At 46.9% G+C, this 23,427-nt stretch overlaps 1 protein-coding gene across 1 annotated transcript in view; it reads right to left on the bottom strand.

The window, feature by feature from the left end:
- Positions 1 to 23,427, bottom strand: part of NCOR1 (nuclear receptor corepressor 1) — a 114,667-nt gene that overhangs the window by 5,467 nt on the left and 85,773 nt on the right. The window contains 19 exon segments of the mRNA XM_070389549.1: positions 1,104 to 1,325; positions 1,996 to 2,049; positions 4,821 to 4,878; positions 4,880 to 4,964; positions 6,224 to 6,370; positions 8,351 to 8,574; positions 8,740 to 8,897; positions 9,381 to 9,509; positions 11,806 to 12,293; positions 12,470 to 12,635; positions 14,212 to 14,319; positions 14,658 to 14,807; positions 15,209 to 15,418; positions 17,336 to 17,563; positions 19,156 to 19,516; positions 19,746 to 20,002; positions 20,478 to 20,561; positions 21,781 to 21,921; positions 22,950 to 23,118. Coding sequence (XP_070245650.1) covers positions 1,104 to 1,325; positions 1,996 to 2,049; positions 4,821 to 4,878; positions 4,880 to 4,964; positions 6,224 to 6,370; positions 8,351 to 8,574; positions 8,740 to 8,897; positions 9,381 to 9,509; positions 11,806 to 12,293; positions 12,470 to 12,635; positions 14,212 to 14,319; positions 14,658 to 14,807; positions 15,209 to 15,418; positions 17,336 to 17,563; positions 19,156 to 19,516; positions 19,746 to 20,002; positions 20,478 to 20,561; positions 21,781 to 21,921; positions 22,950 to 23,118 — 3,439 coding nt within the window.

Raw genomic sequence — 23,427 nt, 5'->3', positions numbered from 1 at the left:
TAAACAGCAAGTAACAAGTCATTAGCAAAAAAACATAAGTGTGCATTAAAATGATGTACAACGTAACCACATTTAAGAAAGTACTCCAATATAGAACAGCAAATTTCAGCCATACAAAAACTAATTACTTTTGCACCAACCTAGTATTGTAATACCTGCCAAACCGTTAAACAAAGGCAGCCAAGAAGACCTTCTCGAGCAGGAAGGACCTCAGGACACAGCCTTTTTGAAAAAACAGGGTATGAAACCTCACCACCAAAAAATGCCATGATAAAAAGACTACACAACAAGGAGAACTCTGTAAATCACCAATATTATAACTTAAAACACACACACACACACACATTTAAATCAATAAAACTTGAAGGTTAGAGCAGAAATTAGAAGACAAGTGCCTCATCTTTGAGCAGGAAGTGAATTTATATTGTCCTAATGTTAACATATATAGGGAAAAACAAAACCACTCATCTCTTTAATCATTTTCTTATCCTTAGTGAAATCTTTTGTGTGACCATAACAGTGTGACCGTAACAGGAGAACAAACCTGAAATGTTGCTGACCTTCAGTTTATTTTTAAGGCATAAGAGAGATTCTCAACAGATTAAGAAAAAAGGTTATATATTAACATAAAGCAGAGTCATCGTTTTTTGTGTGCTTGTAACAGGATGTGTAATGACCTCATTCCAATAAGCTACCCTTTTTAACATTAGCTTTCTATACAATGTGATTGAAAGGATTTTTTTCCCCTTACTTTTTTCTGCAGCTTAAAATTCTTTTATATGGGGCCTGTCACTTTTATTACAATAGCAAGTCACTTTGATTCAAAAGCAGAATATGCAATTGCATCAGTATTACAATTACAATGTATGCACACAGGTAAGGACTAGATGAAAACAAAAACACTGATACACTGGAGGGTGACATTCTGGGTAGAAATTTTCATCCTTAATTTTATGTCACTTACAACATGTCTGAAGAGGTTGAAAAAACACTGAGGTGACTGAGCACATAAATGAAATCTCTTCATGACCCATCAGAACCTGAGGTATGGACTGGCTTTTTCTTGGGAGACATGGGGAAGAGCACAAAAATGAGCCCCTTACCTGAGTGAGGTGATGGGTCCCCTTCCTCCCTCCGGGTCTCGCCGCTGGTCACCACTGAGGTGCTGGCGCCCCCAGGCCCCACTGCCACCGGCTGGGGTATGACCACCCCGTGATCCTCCACTTTGTCGTCAAAGCTCCCCATGAGCGCCTTCCGGATGATATCCTCCAGCCCGAGGTTACTGGCAGGGTCAGCAAAGGAGTGGCCTCTGGAGCTCACGGAGCCTGCAGGAGACGGCACAGCACCTGCCTGACTCTGAGGGAGGACGGGAGCAGGAACCGCCCAGGACACACGGCCCGGCAGTGTTGACAGCACAGCCCCACAGAGGCGGCTAATCCCCTGAGAGCATGCGCTTTCCTGTGTTAAATCAGGTACCTGTTGGTGTGAAAGTTGCTTGACGGTTTTCTTCTCTACATTTTAGCTCTATAGTTTTGATTCTCTGTTCATTTATGTTTTCAACAAGTACTTGCTGCTGCTAAGTCACTTCAGTCGTGTCCGACTCTGTGCGACCCCATAGATGGCAGCCCACCAGGCTCCCCGTCCCTGGGATTCTCCAGGCAAGAACACTGGCGTGGGTTGCCACTTCCTTCTCCAATGCATGAAAGTGGAAAGTGAAAGTGAAGTCGCTCGGTCGGGTCTGACTCTTAGCGACCCCGTGGACTGCAGCCTACCAGGCTCCTCCATCCGTGGGCTTTTCCAGGCAAGGGTACTGGAGTGGGGTGCCATCGCCTTCTCCACAACAAGTACTTACTGACCCTCAATTCACTTTTTACTGTGACTGCCTCCGTGTCCCCCCCCCCCCCACCCCGACTAAATGATGTTCCTGGCATGCAGCCATTACGCAATGCCTATTTGCTGGACTGACTGCTACTGTATGAGTTTTCTGAATCTTACCTGAGGTGGTGACTGCTGGCAGATTAAAGATCTCAGTTCCTGGCTGAGCAGCTGCTGTATTTAAAACAAACATTCAAGTTAATTAACTGAGATGTGATGATCACGTACATGGAAAAAGAGAAAGTCTCCAAAAAAATTCTACGGTAAATTAACCTTATTTTCCATGATCAACTTTATTTTCTACCCATTAAGTGAAGGTAAAGAGAAATAATTACTTTTTTAAGGAAATCAGAACAGGAGTAATACAGCCCAGGAAGGAAAGGACCTTTTGCAGAGCCAGAGAAACACACATAGGAAAAAGCTGGCCTCAGGACAGGAACCCAAGCTTCCAGGGAAGAGTCCCTGCCAAGAGCCAGGTGTGAGATTAGATCCTGGGGAGAATGCCCCCGAGAAAGGAACGAACATGACCATGTGTCTCTGCTGCAGTTGCCAGGGTGAGGCAGAGATCCTGCCTGTCGGTTCTGTTCATTTCTGCTAACTGTGCAGTCTGTCATTTGCTCAATTTGAATGACAGCAGCTTGGACAACCTGGGAACTACTTATAAAGCACTGTGCCCAAAATGGAAGAAGTTTGGGAACAGAAACCGTGTTTCTATCATGCCTTCCAACTCAAGGTTGAGAACTTGAAAGAAATAGAATCCAGGAAGTAAGTTAGTAGCCAGACAAACAAGTGTCCCAGAGAAGAGCGGCCCTGCACCAGGGAGAAGGCCTGTCCACGCAGATTGGGGTGAGGGGGCCTGGATGCTGACTCCTGGGACAGGGAGACAGGGGGGTGGGGAGGAGGCGCCTGACTTATGGATCAGGGAACAGTAAACCGACTGAACCTGAAATAGCACAAGGGGGTAAGGAGGGCCTTGTAGTTCTCATAGAAACCTGGAGTACAGGACTTATTCATTTCACAAATACATACCATTATTTGTGAAATGATACAAGCCATTACAAGCCATACAAATACAAGCCATTATTTGGCTGAATAATAAAATCATGTTCTTATTGGTCAAAAATGGTCAGGTGAAGACAATTTCATGTTGTTCAACCAACAATAACATACTGGACTTAAATACACCCTGTGGGGTTCAGGTTAGCAGGTACTTCCTGAGGCCCTCAGAGCAGAAATCATCTGGGAGCTGAGTGAAATGCCTTCCCAGATCCCCGCATTGCTCAGGACCGACAGGAGTGTAAGACAGGCTTACTAGAGGACATGATCGTTCCTCAGAGGTGGGGAAAGGCAGTTCTATAGTGCTGGAGGCAAACCAACATCTCAGAGGCCTGCTGAGCAAGACCGGGCTTCTGAGGAGACGCAAAAATCAACCAAAGAAGCAGAGGAAGAAACTGGAAACAGCAGTATTGAAAACCAAGGGAACAGGGCATTTCTGGAAGGGGTAAGTTGTTCACTAGTGTTAACAACAGCAGGGAGAAAAGAGTCGCTAAGTTTAGAGCGTGAAGGCTTCTGCAGAGTAAAAGCACTGATGTCCTCAGTGGGAACCCTGAGCTGAAGCAAAGCCATCTCGGTTGCCGAGGGCTTGGACTTCTCGAATCTAGTAATTAAGAGCTGGGATAACTACACAAACAACATGTGACACTGGGCTCATCCTTTCTCCTCTGGGACTTTCAATCTTTGTTAATCACCATGTCACAGATCCAAACATAACTCCACCTGGCAGTTTCTAGTTGGCAGGGTTTACTGATGGTAGAAACCCTGGGTTCTGCAGGGCTTCCCCAGAGCCTTGGATCGCTGGATACATGTAAAGAGAAGGGGACGAGTGAACCTGGTTGATGGCGTGAGTGTGAAAACAGTAGGCAAGGAAGGTTCCAGCCCAGCTGTTCAGAATTCTGTCCTTGTGGGCATTTATGGGCAGCCCTGGTGAGGGTGTTGCGTGCAGAACTACTGAAGGCATGGACTCTGGAGCTGGCATCCATGAGTCTGAACCACAGCCCCATCACCTCAAGAGTCACTAAACCCAAGCCTCAGTGTCCTCATTTACAAAGTGGAGATGATGCCAACATGTGGCATGGAGAGTGTTGTGAAGGTGACAGGAGATAATACACATTCACGCTGACAACAGGGCCTAGAGCAGGCAGTGGTGCCCAGACCATCTGCTGCCGCTGCCTTGAGGCCGGCACCATCCTCAGTTGTGGGAGGTGTGCTTTGAAGGTAATCCACAAAGACTGGTAGAGCAGAGAAAGGCACAAACAAGTACACACATCGACATAGGACAGCAGGGAGAGGTATGGGCCGTGGGCAGCTCGTCGCAGGAGGCTGGTATTGGTACCAACACTAAGTCACTGGAACTGAACACAGGTCATGGAAACACCCAGTGTGGTCCCAGACCCTCTTAAGATGATGAATTGGGATGGGTCCTACCACAGTACTCAGAACCGACTGAAAGGCTAACTGAATGAAAGGTTTTTAGTGACCAGCACCTGGGATGGTAGGAATGCTTAGAGCTGGCTGCCTGCGCACATCCACATTGGAAAGACAACTACAGGAGCACGACCTTGTCTGCAGACAGCTGGATGGTCTACCCAAATGAGGGGTAGACCAGGGGGTAAACACTGGAGAGCCAATCCAGCCCCATGTAAGACACACACTTCTGAGACCCACACTTGTTCGAAGAGAAAATGGGTAGCTGCACACGTGCTGGGTGGGGCTCCCTCACAGAAAGCCCCCAAGCAGAGCCAATGGAGGCCTGTGGAGGAGTTCATATCACATGTGGTTGGACCGGCCTGCCAGAGCCTCATACTCAAGGGTTACGTGAGAGGCAACATGGAGCTATCATTATTTATGCACATTTTATGGGAGTTCATGAAAGAAATCCCACTTACCCATATCAGAGTCACCTCCACCAGAGGAGTTCAACTTACGAAAAATCTCTTGCTTCTTTTGACTTCACCATGGGGGATGTGCTCTCGAGCTTGGTAAAGAATGAAGGCAGGTAGCTTATGCTGCCTGGTGAGCGGGAGTCATTCCTGCTGGGAACAGTCATGTGTTACCACCACACACTCCTACTCCCCTCCCTGTCCCACCCCTACCCCCAACTCCCCCACCCCCAACGAGTGCCAGGCCCGAGGCCCTCTCTGTCTGAGCACTGACATATCTGGGGCCAAGAGGATGTCAGAAAAGGAGCCCTGGAGTGGAGACGGTCTAGAACCAAGAGAGCAAACAGGTGGTAACAGGAGCCCTCAAAACAGCTTGGCATGCTCCTGTCTTCTCTGCAGCACAGACCCTGGTGTACTGAGGGTGACCACATAATCTGGGGACCGTTTAACCAGCAACATTACTTTGAAGTAACAGTAAGACTGTAACTACTAGCATACCTGCCTATAGAATAGCAAGCACTCACACCTAAGCGGTAGACAATTAGACCTAACAGCACAGCGACAATGCAGAAATAAAACTGCGTATTTGTTAGAATCTCTCCAGGCCTGCATGAGCGGAGTATCATGTAAAGGCTTTCACATTTCATCTGCGGCTTCCTATGCTAACACATTTAAAAACACAAGTCTCCTCAACTAGCTCAGGGCTACCCAGGAGCCAACTAGTGCCAGAGACGGTAACAGAGAACACATGAAAGGTGCTGATAACCTAATTGGGTCCATCACTCGAACATGACAAAGAAGGTAACAGAAAAATGACTTAAGATGTCGTCTCTGTCCTCAAAAACTCACAAGCTTAGGGGAAAACACGTAAACATATAACTGAAGTTACCATCACTCCCTTTCCAAAACAGGATTTCTTCCTCATTTCACTGAAAGGTACCAACACCTATTTGGGTGCCTGTGAATTGTATAGGGGCCAAACTAAAAGCGTCTAAACCCAATAGAATAAATATCTACTAATTCACAGGGCGGGGGTAAGGGTTAGAAACTGGTGAGAAAACAGCAAGCAGTGCTCACTGCAACCTTCCACACACTGCACATGACACCAGGTGCCTGGCGGGCACTTGAGGTTCTCAATGTCCACACAGACAAAAAGGTTTTAAAAAAGATCCAGAAGGAATTAATTTCAAGGAGAATAATGAACAATTATTTTCTATCATCTACTTAAATATTAGAATTTCTTCAGTAAAATCTACTAGCATTTGATCACTAGGAAAACAAAGTGATTCTCCTGACATGTGATCGAGAGAGAAAAAAGTGCACTGACTTCAGGAAAACGGAAGGCACCAAGTGCGAGCATGCACATGCGTGCACGCGCACGCACAGCCATGCGGCCTACCCCTACGCACCTCTGCTCCGCGGGCTCGGCTCCACGCTGGGCCAGCAGCAGCACACTGTCCTGCTTCTCATGCACAACAGGAGCCTGAGGCGGGGAGATGGGCTCATAGGGCTCCGAAGAGATGTGACTCCTCTCTGGGGACTTTCCGGGCCTGATGCTGCAACATATGAAATGTGAGACTGTCTTCTCAGGGCTCACCTTGGCTCACCCTACACACACACAGACACTGGTTAGCTGGTTACTTCAGTCATTTCAGAGAACAAAAGTTGACACTGAATATTAGAAAAAAGTCACCTCAAATACTGTGAACTATTAATAAATCCCACTTATCACAACTAAAGATCCCGAGTGCCACAATTAAAACCCAGCACAGCCAAATATTTTTTTTTAAAAAGTGAATAAAAGCCATCAGTGACCTTTAACATTATGCTTTCAATACCATTATAGGTTAGTATCGTTTGTCATTTCTTTTCCCAATCTACCCCATCCAATTAGAGGTGGCCATTTTTTACCATTTCTTTTAGCTCTTTGATTATTTAGATGATTTAGAGGTAACTACCAATCTTAGGCTTCCCTTGGGGCTCAGCTGGTAAAGAATCCGCCTGCAATGTGGGATCGAGACCTGGGTTCAATCCCTGGATTGGGAAGATGCCCTGGAGAAGGGAAAGGCTACCCACATTCCAGTATTCTGGCCTAGAGAATTCCATGGACTGTATATAGTCTGTGAGGTTGCAAAGAGTTGGACATGACTGAGTGACTTTCACACTTTACCAATGGTATACACCTTTCTTGGTGTATCAAAACTTGAAACAGTAGCTATCAGTCTTACCACAAAAGATGAAGGACTTGACTATCTTCTCTCTATTGAATTTAATCTTTAGCTTGTCTACTTTATATAGCCTGCTCAGCCATTTTTATATGATTTACAGCATTTACATTGTTCCAGAACTCTAGAGCAACTCCTCTGTGTTTTGCTCATAAGTTGAAAAATCAGTTAATGGTATTTTATAACAGTACGGATTATATAAATATTTTAAATTATAAAACCAGGTAATCTGAAAGAAATGTAACATTCCTCATTCAAAAGCAAGGTGCAATGATGTGGAAATTACAAGTGAAAAAATCAAAATGATTTGTTTCTCATAAATGGCTATCAACTGTTCAAAATCTACATAGCACTTTGTATGAAGAATGTATCATGAATGACATAACTTTCTGTTCTTCTTTGATAACTGAAGCTCTTTTTTGTTAAAAGAGAATGCTTTCATCATGTCCTTAAGATCATCCAGTTGCTTGAGATGTCTTATGTCATTTGCAATTTACTTCAGAACACTCCAGTTTGAGGTGGGGATAATGAAACTCATGGGGCCTGTACTGGGTGCTGGCATGTTACACTTTCTCTACTTCTATATGTTCAAAAAAATCCCACAATAAAGTTTTTTCCCAAAGGAGTATCATTCATCTTATTAAATACACTGTTCTTACTCCTTTATGTTCTCTGCTAACTTAGGGGTTGGCAGGCAGGCTGGAGAACCAGGCCTGCTACAAAATCAACTGCCGCTTCCCACTGCCCTGGTCCATCCACCTGCCATGTGTCTCCAGATATTTGCAGAGTCTTTGACCTGCTGAACCCCAGACTCGTTCTCAGCATCTTTATGAACTTGACAAATCTGTGCTGCTTGCTCTCCATCAACTAACATGAGCACCAACATGCAGTCCACTACCTTCAACTTCCAAGTGCAGAGCACTGGCGAGAACACTGGAGAGAGCCCTGTACTGAGCAGCCTCACATTATTCAACGCCAGCTTCCTAAACATCTGAACACACTGTGATTCTGAAGACCCAGGCCGTGTCCCAACATTACCACCCAACCATCCATGCCACAGCACTGTCTGCAAACCCACAGACAGAGGACAGCAATCAACTTGTGGACACATAATAAAAACATATAGGACCAACTGCCCAGACAGTAGACATTCCAAGAATAATACACAAAGGAAAAACTATCATTTACACTTTCCAGGGAATTAAGGTAAAGAAACTTTACCTTAAGGTAAGAAATGAATCCCCTAACTTGAAGGTAGAGTACGACTGTTTCACTGCTGGGGAACCTACGTGTGGCCAAGGGAGACCATACCTGGCCCTGGATTTGTCCACTAGAGTTTCTGGAGAGACTCTTGAGCCTGGTCTCTGATGGTGAGCAGATTGAGACTGAGATTCTGGGCTGTAGCGGTTTGATGTTTTCGTTCTCACAGGTGTAGACACCAAGGCAGACGGTGAGCTCTGGAATGTAGAAGTGGAAGGCTGCTGGGGAGGCTGCGAGGAAACTTGATTTCTAGCAAAATCTTGTGTGATAATTTGCTGTGAATGAGAAAAAGAGGAACTGGTTAAATCCATTGAGCACTTGCCAAGAAAAAGTGTAACATAAAAAAATCTAGATATCTTTATTGTGATTCTATGTGAAACGTGCCCTGTGTGATTGTGTACAAAGACCCCACTAACTAGTAAGAGTAGTGAGAAACTCACGCAGATGTGGTCAGCAAGTGTGATGAGCCGGTGTGTCCGGGGCACTTGCCCCGCCCCCTCGGCTTGTGAGGGTGGGGGCGGCGGCTGCTGCGGGGACGGGGACTCCTGCTGCGGCCGGTAGTGATGCAGTGGTCCTTCGTACTGTCTGGGGGCTTCGTCTAACAGGGGACAGACAGACGTCTTACTGCAGGGAGGCCCACCTTTCACTCATGAGCAAAGATTAAACATAGCTCAGAGAAACACAGGAAGGGGAATTCATATCTTAATTTTGAAGAAAAAATATTTATTCACTGAGAGACATCAGAAGATTAGCATAGACTAAAATGTGAAAGCACAAGTGGGCAAACAAAATTAACATCAACTATTTTCAATATCATTAAAACATATTTAAAAAGTCATCAATGACTTAAAAATAGTATTCCATTGAAGTGAAGTCGCTCAGTCGTGTCCGACTCTTTGCGACCCCATGGACTTAGCCTGCCAGGCTCCTGTCCATGGGATTTTCCAGGCAATAGTACTGGAGTAGATTGCCATCTAGACTCATAGAAGATTACTCTAAAACAAAACTAACAAAATGAGCTATTTCTGAACACGCCCTGGACAGACAACAGGAAGCACATGTGAAGACACAGGAGACCCACTTTCTGCCTGGCTCGCCTTCACGACCTCCGGCTGGTAGGCCGTCAGCCTCTCCTGGGGCGGTGCGGGAGAGCTGGCGGGGCTTATCACCTCAATAGCATCGCCAGGTGTTTCATACCGGTGAGAAGATACTTGAAGAAAAGAAAAGAATCTATTTTAAAACTAATCTTATGTCAAGCTCAGAAGTCCCAAGCTCTTCAAATCTATTTGCATATTTTCAGTTTTTACTCGTCAGAAGTGCTCAATGGCACCTCAGGTTAATGAAAAAACAAACAAGGAGTTCAATGCATTGTGGCAAAGGTCAGTTAATCGCTTCCTCAGGCTCCTCATCTTGGCAAGGTACAGAGTTTCCTGAAAATCTGCAGGCTCTAAAACCTTGAGGTGAAGCAGATCAGAAACAGAGCTCGACCTTCTCCTGGGGGCTGAAAAAGAAAATCACCAGGAAATTCATCACAAGAGATTAAACCAACGAGAGGAGACCTCGACAGTACATACTTCCAAGTCATTTCCATCCCGGATAGTCTGCTCTTCTTCACCAGGACAACTTCAACGCTGTGGATTAACATCACGTAATAATTTTCTCAAATCACTGAGTGCTCCTGACAAAAATGACTCCCATTTTTAGCCCCATGTTACACCATGAACGTGAACAGAGGTGGTGGTGAATGTCTGCAGGGAGGAAGGGAGCACGCGCCGTCACAGCCGGGCCCTCCAAGAGATGGTGCCCTTGGGAACTGAGGGTCTAAGCAGTGGGGGTCCAGGCGCTTTCCTCAGTCCTGCCAGGGCCTCAGACTCGAAAACAGGGGAGCTGCTGGGGAGGGATGTGACCTCCTGCTCAGGACCCTTCTGACTCAAGAGTGCTGTGCGCACTTTTGGGTGCACTGAAGCATCTGAGGAAATGATCAGCGACCCAAAGAGTATGTGACCCTGGCTAGATCAGCGAGCGTGGTCAGGTCCTGGACACAGGGTAGAGGGTGGGAAGAACCCCACTACTAGTGCACCACCCACTGCTCCAACGGCAACTCTGCAGCCCTCTCCCGCCCCACCAGGCCATGGAAGCCGCAAGGACCTGGCTCTAGTATACTCAGGACAGAGACCTGGTAATGGGTGGAAATTAGCTTTGGAAACTAAAATATGTCACTATATGCAAACTAACTGGTACTACTTTGGGAAGGGCACCAATCACTGTTCACTGTTTGCGTGCTGCTCCCAAACTCTGCTCCCCAAGGCAGCACAGGCGGCAGGAGGCCTGGTGCTCCTGGGAGCTCAGTGCTCTTGATGTCTTGGGCGGGGGCCAGGAAGAGGGGGCTTGAGGAAGAACTGAAAGCCACGCTGGGTAATCGGGAGGACCCTGGGCGCTTCACACAAGGAATGGAGTCAGTGATGAAAATAAAACTATGCTCAGAGACATAAACCATCAGAAAAGCAGCCAGACTGCCTGCAGACATTCTGTGACGCAAAAAGGAAGTGATGTCAGGTAGTTAGCAAGTGTTCCACAAGCCCCAGGATGATTACCACGCGTGTGCCAGTAACTTCCCGCCAGACGGCCCAGTCACACAACTAGAGACTGTCTCAATTCTCTGTAGGTACAGCACCGATTTTGCAGATTTCCACAGTCCAGGCTAACAGATATCTTTCATGGACACATAGGACTACCAAGCTTCTCTCCAGACCTCAGCCATGGGGCTATTTATTTATCCAAACAAGTCAGGATCAGGAGCAGACTAGCCAGAACCTTGTATTGCATGCCAGGCAGTGCACAGGACCCCACTGGTCACGGTCTCCGACTCTACTCGATTCACGAATGGAAATGAGAGGTTACTATGTGTAGTTACATTACTTCAATACTAAGGGATATGTGTTTAAATACTTGCCTTCAGAAATTCAATAGAGAATTTAGGATGTAGTTAAAAATACATTTAAAACAACTTTTCTAGCATTTTACTGTAGTCTGCTGAATTCTTACACTTGCTCAAAATCCAACTTATAAGAAATACCAATTACCAATAACCATAATTATCAATAAGGTGGTCTTTTAAAAATATCTATATCTTAGAAAAAGGTTACTAGTGGCTTTGGGGCACCACCCTAGACCCTGATGCATGCCTTAGGAGGGTCTCCTGAGGAATGAGGTCTCGAAGCGTGGAGCGTGTGACACACCCATTTGCAGAACCTGAAATGTGAGCGGCTCTACCTCTGTCTGCCTCCCTGTGACTTCATCCCCAGAAAGGCCAAGTTCCTCAAGGAAACACGTGACAGTGCACTTAAGATGCTCAGATACTTAAAGGCGTAACAGCAGGAGAGACTTTCGTGCACCACTAACCCACACCACCTCTCCATGACATTCACACCGTGTGCTTCGCTTCCCCTGGAGTCAGGTGACTCCATGTGTGGCCCCGTGGGGCGGGCTCGGGCCGAGATACATACAGCTACTGGAAGAGTCTGAGCTCTGGGAGCCACGGTCCCTGCTGTCCTTGTCCGAGGCAATCTGCCGGGTGATGATCACGTCTATGAAGTTAGCTGCGGTAATGGTGGTCTTCCCTCGAGTCCTTAGCTCTTCCTCATATCTGGACTTGGGAGGAGGCCCTTTCTCTTTCCCAGCCTCAGAGTAAATTACTGCAGAGTGAGGCTGGGGCTTGCCACTCGGCAGGGCTGAAGAGGTGTACAGACACTGACCGGCTCTCTTCTCCGCCTCCAGGCTTTTCTGCTCTAGCTGCTGCTCACTGACTGCTGCCCTGCTCCTCACATTCTCTTCTAACCTGGTGGCGTCGTGCTTACTCTCTTTCGTTTTGGACACATCCATCTGGGGAGCAGATGCAGCAGCGTCCACAAGAGCAGCCAGGGCATCCGCAGCGGTGTTGTAACGGGAGGCCGGCAGGCCCTGGCTGATGGAAGGGCCCCCGGCAGGCAGTGGCCTGAAAAGAAAACCAAAGCACAAGTCTGTGATGGGGAGACTCTCCCAGTGTGTTGGGGTGTCAGGAGGACAGACTGCGGTGAGCACAGTGTGCAGTGCTACTGCAGTCACATGCTGATGAGCATGTGACACATGCAGCAGACAGCACGTCTGGTCCAAGTGCACTCGGAGGCTTACATGATCCGCAACTGCGCGCTAGGGTCCAGTGGGGTGATCACGCTGGTCCCGTTGGTTCCCTGGAAGACGCTGGGTCTCTGCTGCAGCAGGGTCTCCTGAGCTCTGACTGACGGGGATGGGGAGCGCACGTAGCCGTGGCTGCTGGGCCGGCCAGGCTGCTCCGAGCCTGCGGGGCAGAGGGATGCAGGGACGAGCCATCAGGAAGAGGCTGGATGGCAGCACAGAGGGTCGCTGACTTCCTCACATTCCCAAATAGAAGAAAGGAAAGCAGGTGGAGAAACTCACTACCCTGCTTTCTGGCCTTTCAAGAAATCAATGCTTTAAGAGTTTTCCAATAAAGATGCAATAAAACCACACTAGTAACTTGAAACAAAATGGTCAGCTACCACTTTACTCTCGTTCCCATTCCTGTGACAAGTCTCTATCTTGATTCCAAAGAGAAACAAAAAACCACCAATACCGGAGCACTAATACAAATCAGGAAGTTTGTCTCTGACTTTTCCTCAAACTCTGGTGTGTTTCTTATTTCCAAAATCAAGCCTGGAACAACTGTCTCTGAATCACAATGCAAATGATGAGCTTCTGCTGCAGCAGGGCCCAAGGCTGCCCGGCCCGCAGCTCCGTGGCTCCTCCACTTGACCATGGCTCCCACAGCAAAGCTCCTTCACTCGCAGGACCTCAAGTTCCTTTTCCTCACTCTCTCCTCCACCTCCTCGGGCTCTCAGACTCACTCTTTCTCACTTGAGCTGGCAGTTCTAGCAAACAGCCATATTTTTTTTTCAGAGCACATACCACTTAGCACAGCCATTCAGCGATTCCCTCCCGTCTGACCACACAGCAGTTTATGTGAGCGTTCCCACAGGAGTGCATTCCTAGGACTGGATTATTGCTCATATTTTTATGTCTCTGAAAAGGTTATCCCTGTTTATACTACCACTGACAGTGTGTAAGAGGCAGTGTTTCCTCAAACACAATACTATCAAACTTTCAAATGTTTGATGGAGAAAAGTTATGTTTGATGGACTTAAAGCTGCATGTTATTCATCAGTGGGATCACAAGCATTTTTAAAACATAGTTCCTACAGACATTATGTAGGATTTGTACCTGGCTTTCTTCAGTTAAGTCAATTTCTGCAGTTTCTATACAATCAACATACAATCAATATTATGGTGCTAGTTCATGATCCACTTCCCAGGTGGCTCAGTGGTCAAGAATCCACCAGCCAATGCAGGAGATGCAAGACACGCGGGTTCAATTCCTGGGTAGGAAAATCCCCTGAAGAAGGAAATGGCAACCCACTCCAGTATTCTTGCCCGGAGAACCCCAAGGATGGCAGGCTACAGTCCATGGGGACACAGAGAGCAGGACACAATTGAGTGATTAAACGACAAGAACAGCTCATGATTCATTAAAGCACCTCCTACAGTCAGACACTGAGGGATTTCTTTTACATTAATCAGACAACCTTCTAAGCACACTGCATCCTCCCTTTACACGCCAACCCAAATGCCACACCTATCTTCAAGAATCTTCTGTGAGCCTCTGCTGGATGGCTTCAGCTTTAATGAGCTCTGAGCCCAGCGTTTTCAGACCCAACTGGTATTGCTAAATCCAAATGCCACCGTCCCCATGACAACACCACTGCCTCCGCCCTGCCTGGCAGCTCAGCAGCCTACACACGCAAGGGCCCCACTGTCTGAGGGCATCCCACCCTGAGCACGAGGCTAGTGCCTCCACCCACCCGGCCGCAGGTAGAGGTCCGAGGAGGCCGTGGCAAGGCGCTCCCGCTCCTTTTCCCGCTCCCGCTCTCTCTCAGCACTGGCCGCGGCTGCAAGGTGTGTCGAGTGTCCTGGAAAACACACAAACCTGCAGCCTGAGGACAATAACACCAACCTGGCAAGTGCATCAAACAAGCTTTACCTTCTCAAGTGACTGAACATTTTTCAGAAAGCTCCAAATCTGAGCAGTAGGAAGTGTGCTTTCCTAAGAGTTTCAATGATATTGGAGCATAACACGAGCTCCCAGGAGCTCTCAGAGGATCTAGGGACAGACATTGTGGAGGACCCATGACTAGACAGTAAACGAAAAACAGCAGACTGGGGAAAAGTGCCCAAAACACCCATAGAGGGTGTGCTGGCAACACGGGAGCACAATGCTCCCAGCAGAGAGGGGCATGCGCAGACCCACCTGGACTCACGGACGCGGAGCTGTAAGGTCTGGGCGGGAAGGTGATCTGTGTACCAGGAATATATGTGATTCTGTCCATGGGGGGGGTGCTCGTCCCCCCGGGGTGAGGCACTAAAATTGCTGGAGGCATGTTGGTCAGGTCAATGATTCCTGTTCAAAAGAAAAAACAAAATTATGTTTAAAGGGTTATTCTAAAGATAAAGAACTGCACATGGCTCTTGGGTTTCTCTAACCCCAAAATAATTTGCATACAGGACAAAAAAAGTGCTTAAGTTCAGCATGACTCTGAAAGACCTGCTTCATCAGAGTAACAGACGAACACTGCCCCACCCCCAACCCCCACCCTGTACGTGGGGGGAGAGTGTGAAGCTGGCCAGACCACGGGTTCCAACCTCAAGGACATCGATCTGGCCTCGTTATTCCAGTGCTGCCAAAACAGCCTGTTTCGATGCATCATCCTGTCTGCCTTCAAGGCTAACGGCTACAGAGCCTGCTTTTCCTTCCTCCTATCATCCGCCCACCAAGCACTAGTCCTGGGCACAGACACACACCCCTGGTCGCTGGGTACGGGAGCCCCAGCTGCTGCTCTCTGGGAGACAGCCCCCTGGCTACGTCAGGCCGCAGGCCCACTTGCATCTGCTGGGAGGTGATGTAGTCATTGAGAATGGTCTGGCGCGTGTTCTCCATTGCGTAGAGCTGGTACTGACTGGGGTAGCCGGGGGTCGGTGACAGCTGCCTCTGGAACAGGTAAGCAGCGGCTGCTGATGGAGAGAGCAGAGACAGGCATGTAGTTGAGTCTGTGCAGAATCCACTTGCTAAACATCACCCACAGAAAGAGTAAGGAAAAGAACCATCTGCTGAGCTACTGAGCACAATCAGCTTCTACCAACCTCAGGGTTGGGGCAGGGGGAGGGGGACACAGGATTACGGCAGATTCCTTTTGGACCTTGACAGAGCAGCAGTGTGAATATAAACATCCTAATGTCAGATGTAACGAAAACCAGGATGACAGATCAGACAAAACAAAAGTATTAACCTTTACCACCAGAACAGCAGCTAAAACCTACTCTCAAGTAGTTTCACTTTCAGTCTTTGACATGTAACTTTAATAGATTTTTCACCTGAAGTTTCCAAAGAAATGGAAAAATTTGTAACAAATGGTAACTTTATTTTTTTGGGGGGGAGGGTGCTGAAAATGAACTGTCCATGGGCATTTAATCAGTGTGTGTGTGTACAGCAGAGATTAGTCAAAGGGCCAGATGGTCAATATGTGAGGATTTGTGGACATTATGGCTCTGTCACACTGACTCAACTCTGCCATTACAGTGTAAAAACCGCCACAGACAAAACAAACAAGCAGGCATGGCTTGTATTCTAATAAAACTTTATTTGCACCAACAGGCAGCAGCAGGACCAGGCCCCCATGACGCAGGTGCTTGAACACTGTAGGTGCGGTCATGAGCTGAGCACACACAGTGAACTTTATGCAGTGCCGGAGGTCCACTACATCCCAACAAAACTGCAACAGGAGATGATGCCTCTATCCTCAAAATACTGATAATCCAGCTCAAGCTCAACAATGACAAGCAAAGAAAACTGCTATAAAATAAAGGATTATGATACACACTAAATGAAAGCATAAACATTCACTTCTGTCTGAGAGTTTGAGTGATATAGTTTAGGAACACATTTTCTCCTGAGAAGAACAAATGACAGACTCTCGGAGTGTCTGCTCCCCCTTCCTCTAGCCCTCCCAGTGGGGTCTCTCAGCCGACAGTGGGGGGTAGGGGTGAGGCTCCCGCCCCAGCTCTGGGGACAGGCCCTGAACAATCAGGCATGTGTGGGCGCCTCAGGGACCTGACGTTTTCAGGTGACAGACAATGTGATGGTACTGACCTCACACAGTCCAGCAGAGATGCTCCACCACCTGTGGACAGGAAGCCCTTTCCTGGGCAGAGCCCACTGTCCCGGGCCCCGCAGGCAGCACTGCTGTGCCAGGGAAGCCCACCCTCCAGAAAACCTACATGCTTCTACACCTACTAAGACCATGTTCACTGACGGTCAGTGGTATCTGTTCAAAAGTTCCTTCCAGCTGTACTTGCTACTACAATAATGAAACAATGAAAAAATGACGCTGCTGTTTTGGAAAGACTCAATATAGAATCTGAATTAGGTATGGACTAGATAATTTTAAAAGATGAGGAAAAAAATCTAGAAGGATACTGTATTTATTGACAGATTCCTTTGGTGTGTTTTTAAACTTCAACTTCACTTAAAAAGACAAACCTGGAGATGTATCATCTGCATAAGGAAGAACTGTGAGGTGTAACCAGTGCCCTGACTAGAGATCAGAACACTGGTGAAGAAAGGCTATGTTGTAAACTAAAATGTATGAAGTATGCCTGTGTTATTTAAAAACAGTTCTTCACATGAACCCACTTTCCAATCAAATGCCACACACAAGAGGGCTTTCCACATACCCAGTATTTTAATTCTTTAAGGGGTGCTGGTAATATTCTGCGTCTTGATTTGGGGGCTTGAGCTGTAGAGTTTGTGAAAATCCACTAAACTGTATCCTAATAACACACGTGACTGCCTGCATTCTGTACAGAACGTCTAAAGAGGCACACAGCCGTGTTACTGCTCTGCCTTCAGTTTTCACTGAGCACTGTGCTTACCAGGATCCAGAGCCCGGTGAAAGGGCATGGCTGGGTCCAAGTGTGCCGGCAGGTGGCTCCGGTACACCTCCCCGGGGGTGCCGCCCCTGTGGTGCGGCTCGAAGGGGCTGTGGCTCACTGCAGGGTCCACGCCAGGCACCGGAGACTTGGCTGCGATGCTCTCCCTCTGGGTAGGGGTCAGGGTTGACTTCCTCTCATGATTAGCAGACTTGCCAGAAGAAATTGTAACTAGAAAAAAACAGCCAACACCACAAATCCTTAAGCAAGCTTGTTAAGTAGGATAATGTTAATCTATTTCTCAACCATTCCAATACAGACCATATACATATATCTCTTTGATCTTCTCTTTCTACTAAACATGAAACAATCAATCTTGCAGAACATGCAGGCACCTCTGGGTTGGGAGACTGCCCCCTTTCAGGTCACAGCCCGGTTTATCACCTAAAATTACGAATGAAAGTCGACGCTCAGTGCTTTGTCATCTCTGACCTGATAGGCTAATGCCTCCAGACCCTGCCCACACCAAGCCTCCACCCTCTCTCTGCCTGGCTGCCTGGCTCCTTGCTGGGTCACACAGTGTTCCCTGCTCTGTGCTTCCACACAGACTTCCTCACCAGCATTGGCCTCCTCCCTGCTCCAGCTTCTTCTTCTCTACAGGACATTATTCAGAAGTTTCATTATCTCATTAGTTCTACTGAGTCCAAACGAAAACCCTACCAGCCATCACCTTCCACTGTTTCAGTAACTGTGGTGAAACAGAGGATAAAATTTACAAGTTTGGCCATTTCATAGGGTATACTTCAACAACAGTAATACACAACACCGTGCAACCATGAGCACCATCTAATTACTATTTTGATAATATCGACTTTGCTGTGATCACACAAACCTACGTGTGGAAGCCAAGAAATCATGCTGGTTTATCACCTCCCTTCCCTGCCGCAGCTCGCTCTAACAGGCAGAGCCTCTCCCTCTGCAGGGCAATTCTCCTCCTTCAAGACCAGAACCAACAGGATGTAGGTTTACACCATGGCCCTAGACGGACATTTCCCTCTTCTACTCCCTCTGTGTGGCCCCTCCAACCGCCCACGGGAGTCTGCACATAAGCCCTCGATAAACGAGTATTGCAATACAATCTAAAACGCTCAGTGGAAATACTTCTAAGGGCCTCAGATTGTTCACAGACCACCTGGTAAAAATCCATGCCTCTCATCCCCCAGATGTCTCTGCAGCAGCATGAACCCCTAGGAGGGGTGGGTTCTGGTCATAAAACAGAACCGACAGTAATAACAGTTCACAGTTACCGAGTTCTTCCCACACTCTGTGCACTATTCTGCCAAAGTCCTTTCAACATATCACCTCACTTTATCTGCATAGCAATCCTATGAGGCCAGCCTTGGTATTACACCACCAGTTCACAGATGAGGACACTAGAGCACAAAAAAGCTAAGGAATGTGTCCAACTCAGTACAGTAAGAACCTTGATTCACCCTAAGCAGCCAGCCCCATGACCTGAGCACTCAGACAGCAGACACACAGCAGACAGTGAAGAGAGCTGACCATCCAGACCAACTTCCAGAAATTCTCACGGCCTAGCTGAAAATCCATGCTCAAGCATGACCTGTTCCACCATTTCTGGACTGCAGTGCACCCTGCACTTAATGAGAACATTAGACATTTTACTTGCAATGATGCCTATTTTCATGGGCAGCCAGTCTCCCAGAGCACAGCAGACAGGCTGCAAGCCCCTGGAACCAACGCTGGGCCACGTGCTGCGGTGGACAGCATGAATGGTCAGACAGCATATGAGAGCAACACACCTTCGGAAGCTCTGCTCAGCATGGGCGAGCCCCGGGACACGGTGCTGGCGTAGCTCCCTGGCGTGCGCCGTGCGCTGGCGTCCTCATAAATCCCCGGGCTCAGCTGTGCTTTGGGAGCTTCGTGGAGAGTGGACCTAAGGACTGAGGGGCCGGAGCTCACCACCGATGTGTGCCGGGACCGCACGGGCTCTCCTGCCTTCACGTCCTCATACTTGCCCCTTTCTACCACTTTCACGTTCTCGGGCACAATTTCCAGTGGAGGCATCCCACGGGGCAGTTTGCTAGGCCCCGTGATCAGGGACTTGACATTGTGTTTGATGGCAGATTGACCCGAGCTGCTGTCGAATTTGATGGGTGTGCCCTGTGGGTCAAGAGACAAGTGTTACAGGCAACCCTGCAGCCCGGCTCCATCTCAGGTTCCACAGTGGCGTGTGCCAGGGAAGGACTGCTGAGTGCCCATGCCGCACATGCTCCCAGACCAGAACTGAGGTCACAGAGACCTCCACATTTACTTTCAGGAGACCTGATGTTTAAAATGATCTAGAACCACCGATAACTACTGCTGCACTGCGGTCCAGAGCGGATGGTACCTGGGAGATGGAGCCCTCAATGACGGGCCGAGCGCTCGGCACCACCTCGGGGGTTTTCCGACTCTCCTGAGCCAACACATCCTGCCGGGGGATCTCGTGAACGGAGCGCCCCATCTCTTTGATGGTGGTGATGCCATCATAGGGCTTTCCTTTGGTGATGGCACCTTCAAAAGCTCGGATGGGTGGACTCTCCCTTTTAATCTGTTTGGGGTACTTAAGGCCATCCTCGAAACTTTCAGTTGTCGCTCTTGGTGTGCCTTCAAAGAAGGATTCAAGAAACACACATGGTAAATTAATGCCACTGAACTATACACTTAAAAACTGTTTTAACAGTAAATTTTGTTGCATATAAATTACCACAATATAAAGAAATTAATGCCTTGCTGTTTGCAGTTTCTAATCAGTTTTCTGTTTACAGTAAGATCCTTATGTAAATATTCATTGGCCATTATTTGGCCGGGGGTGGGGGGAGAGTTGTTCAAGACTTAATATATCATTCAGCACAGTCAAGAGTATTTCTTACATAATGAAGATGTCTGTATTAAAAGATTAAGCAACTATCATCTTGAAATAAACTATGAACCTCAGAGAAGAGTTATAGTTAGGGTTTAAATACCTAACATGTCAAAAGGGAAGATACCTTGAAAAACAGGCTTTACATCCTGCACGTTAATTTCAAACTACTTCGCCCCTGAGACAGTTGTGAACAGAAGCAAACAAGCAGAGAGTTACCATGCATGATGGACCCAGACAGCACGGTCCTGTCCTTGAGGTCAGAGTGAGGGCTCCCCCTGGGCAGTGCACGGCAGATGAGCCCTTTCAAAACAAGCAGGCGGTTCTGGTGTTAGATACAGCACAGGTGTCAACTCAGGCACACAACTAACTGTTCTAAGAGGACACACTTCTGACATAAGCTCCATGGAAAAAGGTGAACCGTTTTGGATTTGCAAACTATTCAGAAGAACATCATGGAAAAAACAGTAAAAGCTGGAAGTATCCACTTTTAAAACCATTTCTTTTCAAACATTTTTGCAAACAGAAAATGGCCAAGGAAGACATCTAAGTCAAAGCCTAGAGAACAACACTTTCAAAGCCAAGTCTAAATTCTCAGTGCTTTTTTATCAAGGTGAGAGAAAATACAGAGGGTTAGGGTTAGGAAATCACTGTTAAGTTCTGAAGAGAAAAACATGAAAGATGGATACCTCAAAAACAGATAAAATACACTAAAGATGCAAACCAAAACAAAAGTAAATAACCTTTTCAGAAGTTTCATGTTACATTGCCAACAAATTTGAATCGAGGAAAGTAAGAATTTTTTTTTAACTACAGAGAAAATTCAGCTCTTAGAAAATTTCAACAGGCCTTCAAGACTGAGGAATTCTTACCCTGTTTCCCATTTCTCATCTAGATTAAAACAGAACAGTTGAGTCAGGTTAAGACTTAAGGAAAGTGAACCATTCACAAAACAAACCATGGTGATCGTGTGATGAAGGCAATGCCACATGATCAGCACAGGGCTGCACAGCTGTCTCTCTTCCTTACATGACTGCAGGTGCAAGCCCTCAGCTGACAGAGCAAGAGATGGGCACAGACAGACGCACCAGGAAAGAGCGAGATTCAAACACGTCTCTGCTCTGTACGTTATATACCACTCTGCCGGCCCCACAATAAAAACAAATGCTCATGATGAACTTCACATTTTTAAACTCACTTAAACAGGATCAATCTACAAATTACATGAGCATTCTAACAGCTACCTATGATAAGATCAATTTTGTCTTTACTTCCCCCTTCACTGTCATGTACTGCTTGATTTATATGTAGAGATGAACATGAATTTAAATGTTTACTAATACAACTTTCATATTAGTATATTAATTACTATTACACATTTTATACTACATGATATGTTTCATTTATAGATTGATATAAATTTCAGGTAGAAATGACAGATATTAAATGCAACCTAACCCAACAATGCAAACTGGCTGTACAGAATTAAATGTATCTAAACAGAGCTCTGGAAACACTTTACCCTCCAGCGGTGCTGATACGGGAGACTCCCTCATGGACAACCCTTGTTTTATTGTTCCTTCCACTGATTCATAGCTTCTTTTGAGACTGATTTCATGAGCTGTTCTCGGACTCCTTGTCCCTTCTCGGGCATTCTTAATATCTGCAGAACACAGACACAAGCACTGCTCGGATAGAGCCCAAGGCCTATTAGCCCAAGGCCTAAATAAGTTACTTTAACCTCATGATCTCATGATCTCATGAAGGTAATATAAAAACTGGTCTTAATCTACTACATACCTACCTCTGTGTAGATGATATTTATAAAAATGTTTTCATTCATTCAAATATATTTACTGGTCAGGCATAAACCAGGATTGCAGATATAGGGTGTAAATTAGGTCCTTTCCCTCAAGGAACTTAACAATAGTGATGGGTCCAGGTTAACTAATGGCAGTTACCACTAACAGGTACTACAGACAGCAGGCGATCAAACTGCTGAAAAGGGATCTGGGCACATGAAATTTCAGGTAAGGGTCACTGGACACAGCAATGCGACTGATGATAGTCATCGCCAGCTGAGCCAGGGTGGACACAGTGGAAAAAGGGGAGACGCATGTCTGGGCAGGACAGTGCGATTTCAGCACACTGCTCATAACAGTGGGCAAGCTGAAACTTAAACTCATGAACACATCTAAAGATGAATGTTTAGAGACAGGCATTAAAACAATTACATTTAAGGTGAATTTAAATTCAGTACTCTTTCTAGGATGATCAGACTACTATCTACTCCTTAACAAGTAAAACTGGCATTCCTTTAAAATAGAAGGGGGTCAAACAGCATTCACAGGGACTTGTTTTTGCTGAGCAGACATTTAGCTGTGGTTCTATTAAACAGAGATTCTTTTCCTAGGCTAAATCTAATGACCACAGCTGGCAGTGGGGAGCCACCACTCAGGGGACACTTACTCTGGGCTCCGCGCTCTTAAGCACTTTTCACTGACTAACTCAGTTAATTTTTCACCAAAGTTTCAAGAGAAGTACTCACGTTAACCCTTTTTACATTACAGAGAGGAAACCTGGGCTTGGGGAAAGAAAACTCACTTTCCCAAAGCCAGCAGGTAATGAGCCAGCCCCACACCCCTGTCACATGTGACAGCACCAGCCTTGGAGTGGAGAGGCGATACTTACTATCATAGGATAAGATGTGTCCACTTTTGCCTTCGTAAATAACATGGCCTTTGGAGGCGGCTTCCTCCCGGCCTTTCTCAGGACTGCTCTCTTCAATGGACAGTCTAGAAACAGGTCCCTTCACCAATGCCTCAGTGGGTATGCCAGCCTGGGACAGAGCTGGGGTCCCCTGCCATTCAATCAGACACAGGCAGCATGAGCATCACTTCAGTTGACAGGACACAAATGCTCAGAAAATGTAACCTGCCACACCAAGCATCAGATCAAGCCATGACCTCAAATAAGAAAGGCCAGCACATGATGGGAAACCGGACATGTTTTATAAAGGAAGACTGTACCTTGGTCCTTGAACCCTCCATGCAAAACTTCCTAAAATGCCAACAGGTATATGAACTGAGTCAGCCTTCTTCCCCACCTCAAGGTCAAACCACTATGAAAGCACTTAACTCTCAGAAACAAAATTTGTCTTAAGGCCTAA

This window comes from Bos mutus, chromosome 19 (assembly GCF_027580195.1).
Source record: "Bos mutus isolate GX-2022 chromosome 19, NWIPB_WYAK_1.1, whole genome shotgun sequence".
Classification (NCBI taxonomy): domain Eukaryota; kingdom Metazoa; phylum Chordata; class Mammalia; order Artiodactyla; family Bovidae; genus Bos; species Bos mutus.
Note: the sequence above shows the minus strand (reverse complement) of the source record. Positions and strands in the feature narration are given on the sequence as shown.